Source organism: Henckelia pumila, chromosome 2 (assembly GCF_033568475.1).
Source record: "Henckelia pumila isolate YLH828 chromosome 2, ASM3356847v2, whole genome shotgun sequence".
Lineage (NCBI taxonomy): Eukaryota > Viridiplantae > Streptophyta > Magnoliopsida > Lamiales > Gesneriaceae > Henckelia > Henckelia pumila.
This window is the reverse complement of record NC_133121.1, coordinates 163,846,798-163,853,607: the sequence shown is the minus strand read 5'-3', so window position 1 is coordinate 163,853,607 and position 6,810 is coordinate 163,846,798. Positions and strand designations below refer to the sequence as shown.

At 31.6% G+C, this 6,810-nt stretch overlaps 1 protein-coding gene across 1 annotated transcript; it reads right to left on the bottom strand.

Annotated features, from left to right (window-relative positions):
- Window positions 1–3,881: 3,881 nt before the first annotated feature.
- On the bottom strand, window positions 3,882–6,810 carry LOC140881518 (protein SENSITIVE TO PROTON RHIZOTOXICITY 1). Its single transcript, XM_073286892.1, has 2 exons — window positions 6,664–6,810; window positions 3,882–5,611 (listed from the first exon to the last, which is right to left on the bottom strand). The coding sequence occupies exon 2, from the start codon at window positions 5,577–5,579 to the stop codon at window positions 4,083–4,085; it is 1,497 nt and encodes a 498-aa protein (XP_073142993.1). The 5' UTR covers window positions 5,580–5,611; window positions 6,664–6,810; the 3' UTR covers window positions 3,882–4,082.

Here is a 6,810-nt window from a genome sequence, read left to right as displayed (position 1 = left end):
CAGTGTTGATTGATGCTTAGTTGATTTTGTGGGGAATTGGAAAAGTTCTTTTGGGATAGCGAAAAAGTCAGTTACTTGAGCCATCTTATCGATTCTTTCTGAAAATATTAAATCTTTCTTGTAGTTCATGCATGCCTTGATTCGCATGACATTGGTCATTGAATATTCAATCATTTTGGCATCGATTGATATTTCGATAATAAATTTCGGAAATTTTTATTTCTTGAAAACTTAAATTCTAATTCTGGACATGTATATGGTTTTGGGTGAGTATGATTATTCTATTACATTGTGTTCTCGATTCTATTTTTGTTGACATCAGATTATGCCTTGGGACTTTGTTTCTTTTTCGATGAGTGCGAGCAAATTTTCTCGTAAGTAAGGCTACACTGACAGCCTTGATTTTGATTTTTCTTGATGATGGGCATGGTTTCCTACTTGTTAACAGTGATCACCTGATTTGATATTGATTGATTGGCTCGTATCCCTTGTTCATGGAGCCTTGAGTTGATTCGCTCACCCCTTGTATTAGACTGCAAACGAGTTGTTTTCTTTTAGCAGATTTGTCTTCCAGATTATTGTATTTTGATATTGTTATGAACCCATGTCTCTTCGATTTCGATTTGATTATGATATATTATCTTCTTTTTTTAAATTCATTTCCAACCAAATATATGTGGACAAATATGATTTTCAAACTATGAATTGTGCATCCTCTATATTTCTAAGCTCAAACCTTATTTTTCATTTCATCATTGCCAAAAATAATATATGGTTCACTCTATCTTATCCATATAAAAATTTTTATATCATACTCCAATTTTTTATTCAAAGACATTATTACATTTACGAATATAATTTTATGTCTTCAAAATATCACAAATATTTAAAAAATATTTTAGTTATAAAGAAATTCAAAATTATATATATATATATATATATATATATATATATATATAATCTTAGTGTCATATAATAATTTTTAAAATATTATTCTTAAAAAACTAATACATGTTTTTTTAAACACTATTTATTGTCTACATTTATATTTTTTGAACCTACTATTTAATATTTTCTCATTTTATTTTTTTACAACATATATTTAATTTATTTAAAGCAAATTATATGTTATTTATCTTATCTTATAAAATACTTCATGCCTTCGAAAGATATTATGGAATATTTAGAAGCAAATTTCGTTGTAACAAAATTCAAATCGATATATCTTTTATATTTATTACTTTGAATAATCAAATTATGACCGCATTGATTTCAAAATTTTAAAATTTATGTGTTTAAAATCAAGAAATATTTTATAACACATTCTATTTTTTCGTAAAAAATAGTAATCTATTAACGATATTCATTATATCAAAAACCTAACTTTTCGTCCAATATCATTCCTTTACTAGCACATGTATAAATAATTTTTTTTTAAAAAAAAACTAATATGTAGTTTGTTACATAACAAATTACGAATACATCTAATTTACTTAAAATAATTAAACATATTTTAATATTTTCTAACGATTTATAAATAAGTTTCTAAAAATATGATTTTCTAAAATATATCACTTCTCTTCGTATTTTATATATATAAGTGAATACTCAGCACTCTATATTCTATAAATCTTATTTTACAAGATACTTCATGACTTTGAAATATATTATGAAATATTTATAAGCAAGGTTCATCATACAAAAATTCAAATGGATGAATAATCATGTCTGACAGTATAAATTTTAAAATTTTATAATTAACAATTTATTTTTATCAAAAGTTATTTTTCGTCCAACAACATTATTTTACTGACACATGTATGAATAATGTCGAAAAAATTATTAAATAGTTTTTTACATGAAAAATTATAAATACACCTAATTTACTTTCAAATAATTTAAAACGTTTTAATATTTTATAATATTTTTGAATTTTTTTGAACAAATGATTTTCTAAAAACAAAACCACTTATCTTCTTTTTTATATTTAATGAATATTCATTAAATTTATGGTTACTTTTTCGTAAAATTTTGACCGCATTAATTTTAAAATTTCAAAATTCATAAGTTTAAAATAAATAAATATTTTATAACACAATCTATTTTTCGTAAAAAAATCAATTAACAATATATTTTTATCAAAAGCCTGATTTTTCGTCAAATAGCATTTATTTACTGACACATATATAAATAAATAAATAAAACTAATATGTATTTTGTTAAATAACAAATTAAAAATACATTAATTAACTTAAAAGGAATGGGAAATCTTTCAACTGTTACATGTATCCAATTTTCATTTCATCCGGGAAAAGCCATCTTTTTCTTAACAATGTCTCTCTGTTTTATGATACCTGCAACAATTATTGTACGACTGCTACAAAACAACTAATGGAATGTCTTGTCCAAACTGTACAGATATATCCATCGAGATAGTTCCAAGGTTTCTTATTACTTCTACTTCCAATTTTTCTTTTGCAGATCATTATACCCACAAATGATTATGTACTTATTGACTACACTCTCAGGTATAAACTTAATGTCTTGATTGAAGATGAAACTGTAGTTGCAAGAGTAACTATGTTTGGTAAAACTATCATATTATTCATTAGTATTCCGGTCGAAAAATACATACTGAATTGTGACCAGGTAAGATCAACATATATGATCATTAGGAAATTAAAACATTTTTTTCTCATCATATTGTTTCAAACTATATGATCTAATATAATAAGTCTAACATACAATGCAGAAAAACAATGACATAATTAGCTATCACAAAGAAAACCACAGGTTTTTGGTCAAGTTAGATCACACTGACAAAAACTATAAACACAAGGTTTTGATGATTGTTGAGATCATTCAAAAACCACATTCAAAAAAAAAAAATCATTGATCAAAGGAGACAAAGTGTGCCGTCAACGAAGGATCAAACATATCCGCATCCACATCTGCAAAGAAAAACATTCCCGTGAAAAGTGAAGCAAGTCACACTGCAATGGACATACAAGATGACGAGTTTCTTGAAGAATATACAAAACGCATCAAGACACGTGTTGCACGTAACAAAAAAAACTTACTTCATAAAGGGGGAAAAAATAAAAACGTTAACGGATTATTCTATCAAAACTTGATTACCTGCTTTTATAAGGATTTTGTTTCGCTTTTTACCATTACTACCTTTTTTTTAAAAAAAAAAAACATAAATAGACATTAATTGACTAATTTATTTCTTATGAAATATATTAGCTATAAGTTTTTTCGTTTCATTGCACTCACACAATTAGATTGTTTTGCTCAATCGATTTCATACAACATGTCTTCAATTATGTTAACATCATCATTATGTGTTTCCACGTGCAACGCACGTGCCACCTTCCTAGTATACATATATATATATGTGTGTGTGTGTGTGTGTGTGTGTGTGTGTGGGGGGGGGGGGGGGGGGGGGGGGGCGGGGTGGTGTTAGCAACAATACCGAGGAAATAGAAAAATATACAATAATAAACATACAAAAATGCAATAGTTTTAATTTCTCTTTTTAAAAAAGATTTTGGAAATATTCGTTGATATAATTAGTTATATTTGTCTTACCATCGTTCTATTTTAAAATCTTCGACATAAATATCATATTTGATTCAACTGGATAACTAATATGACAAAATCAAAATGCTCCAAGGGAAAGTTGGAAATGGAGGTATAATGTGGGGAAGTTGGAAATTGCCAACTCCAGCCATTAATAGGCCATGGCATCCAAGGGATACAATGAAGTACGAGGCAGCTGCTGCATGTAGATGAAAAGAATGAAACAGAATGTATTATGAATAGAACTAGAGAGAGCACAAAACGATAAATTTTGAAAATCATTACACTAAAATGTTTACCAATCAAAAATAATATTTTACTAGCAATTTCATTAATAAAAGAAAAAATTACAGCATCATGGTAGTGTAAATAAAGATACAATTCTACTAAAGATAAGCGGGAAAAAGTAGAGATTTATTTAACGTATGGATAAAGCATTAGTACAGGGCCACATCGTATCACTAATATCAGTCCAACGTATCATTAGAAACAGAAAATTATCCGTTCTTGGGGGTGTAATCCGAAAGCAGGAACGAGAACGAACTTTCAGAATCTTCAAACGGGGGTCGAGGAAATTCATGGAATCCACTGATCCCATTTGTTTCAAAAGGCGAGAAAAAATTGGCAAGATCCTCTCCAGCCAACCCTTTTACATCCACCATGTTTTGGAATGAAACCGGGGTTGGAGCATTCGACTGATAGTCGAAATTTATCTGTTCAACCTTGCTAGAGGCTTCATTGTTCTGCCCTTCATTGCCTGGTATTGAAAACCCTTTAGAATCCTCCACTGGAATAGCAGGAGTGTGGCCTTGGAAAAGAGCAATATGACCAAAGAGCTTATCTTTCCTTGAAAAGGTCGTGCCACACGAGCAAAGCCATTTGTCTCTCCCACAGTGTTTTTCATGGGTTTTGAGATCTGCGAGAACTGAAAATTTCTTTGCATTGCAACGGCTACAAGTGTAAGTTTTGTCGCAATGGGTTCTCTTGTAATGATTTTTCACACATAAGATCGTTTTAAGAGGCTCAAACTTCTTGTGATCCCTGTTCCTTTTGCAGCCAATGTATGGGCACGAGTATCTCTTGACAAGAATTTGCTCAGAGGTGGATTCCTTACTGGGCTTTGCGAGAGCAGCCGGAGTTTTGTATTCATCTCCATGGCCTCTCATGTGCATTCTTAAATTAGCATCTCTCTTGAACCCTTTTCCACATATGGTGCAAAAATGGGTATGAGGCGCGAGGATTTCTTCTTTCTCGAGTTGCAGAATTTCGTACGAGCCTGGGGGTAGGTTCTCCCCTTCCTCAGCATCATCGTCACTTTTTGTTTCTTGATCTTCCATGTTGGAATTTTGTTCGGTACCACAAAGACCTGTAGCATCAATCAGGTTTGAGTGATCTTCCACCTTGTTTATATTCGTATTCTTTGGGAAAATGATATTTCTTGGAACTCCATTTGAAAGATTATTGACACCACCGAAGTGCCCCAACTGGTTTAAAGGATTAGCTGATGAAAGGTTGTGATTCAGAGATGGAAGAAGGCTGCCTGCCGTTGAAATCAGCTGGACTATAATCGAGGTTAGATCAACAGTGACAAGCTGTTGCTGCTGAATTAAAATCTCGTCTGGTCGGCCCCCAGATTGACCTCTACGTCCAACAAACGAATGGATCAATTCTTGAAGCTGATGAATCTTTTTCTCCAGGAAACATAGATTGTTTAGCATTGCTCTCGGATCCCACTCCTGAATGTTGATTGGTTCACTGGCCTTGCTTGTGTTATTACCTTGTGGATCACTTGTTTGGTTTTGGTTATTCGTGTCGCAAGCAAAGGAGTTTCGAGAGTCAATCCTCATGCCATAATCAAGAAATGACGATTCTTCCCACTTCTGTTGAGCTGGATCAAAATTAGCAAAAGATTGATTATTTGTGCGCATGTGCGTATCGCGGCTTGATGAAGGCTCAGTCCATTTATCTGCAAGCATTCTCTTTTCAGGATCCATATCGGTAAATTGTTCTTCTTAACTACCAAAACCTGTGACATCAAAACTGTCAGACATAACGGACGATTCCAATGCACAAAAAATTAGGCCAAAATAAGGAAAATTTCACAGCAAAAATAGAAACCATCTTGACCGGAGTTAGCAAGCAGCTTGCAACACACATTAAACCACTTATCTACGAAGCATTCGTATGACATAGCACAGAGATCAGATTTGCTATATGGATGTTATTGCAAGGTTAGTAACGTTAACAATCTTTCTTTACAACCGTCCGATGTCTCTACTTCCTACCATCAGAAAAATCAAAACGAATTTGGCATGAATTAAAAGATGTGTTTGGGAATCGCTTGTTTGGATAGATATACATAGGTGAATTTGATCTAACTTAATATCTTGTATTAGTAAGTGCCATGTGATGGATTCCAAACGGATTAATCGATGTCATTTAAAAATCTTTTCTTGAATCAAATATCTTCATCTAAACAAAATACAACCATCCAAACTCAAACTAAGCTTATAACTTATTCTACAGATTTCTATATGATAAAGACGATGAGGATGAAACTTCAGATACTAGGTTTGACCCTAAATCTCATAAGAAAAAAAACTCATATCTCCAAGCCACAGCCAATAAATTCTTCGAGGTATGACACAAAAAGTGACACAAATCAGACAAAAATCCCGTGTTATTCATCGCAACTGATGGGATGTAAGATCCCAAAACTCCTTCCACATTATCATGAAACAAAAGAAACGTCCAAGAACAAACCAAAAGTCCCATTAAAAGAAGGGAAAAAAACAATCATTCCCCCGACTTTACACAGTTCCTCCTTTTACACCATACAGATTTTCAAATAAATTTCAGAAACTCAGTCAAGATTCACACCCTTTAATCAGTCCTCAGATAAAACATCACTAGATCTTTTAACTAAAAAGTTAGTAAACCAATAATTTAAACCTCAAGATTCAGCCTCACAAAGCACACCCCAAAAACATAATCAAGAAATATCAAAAGAAGCATTAAAAAAACAACAGTTACATCATCGATCCAAGCAAGAATCGAGTAAAATAGATAGAAACTGACCAGAATAAAGAGAGCCCAGATACCATTCAGCTGTTTGAAGCATGGTAAGAAATGGAAGGCACAAAAACGATAAGTGAACCTCAAAAATGAAAGTCAAATCCATATATATCAGCATCACTTTATTAATATAGGCAAAAAAATTAATAA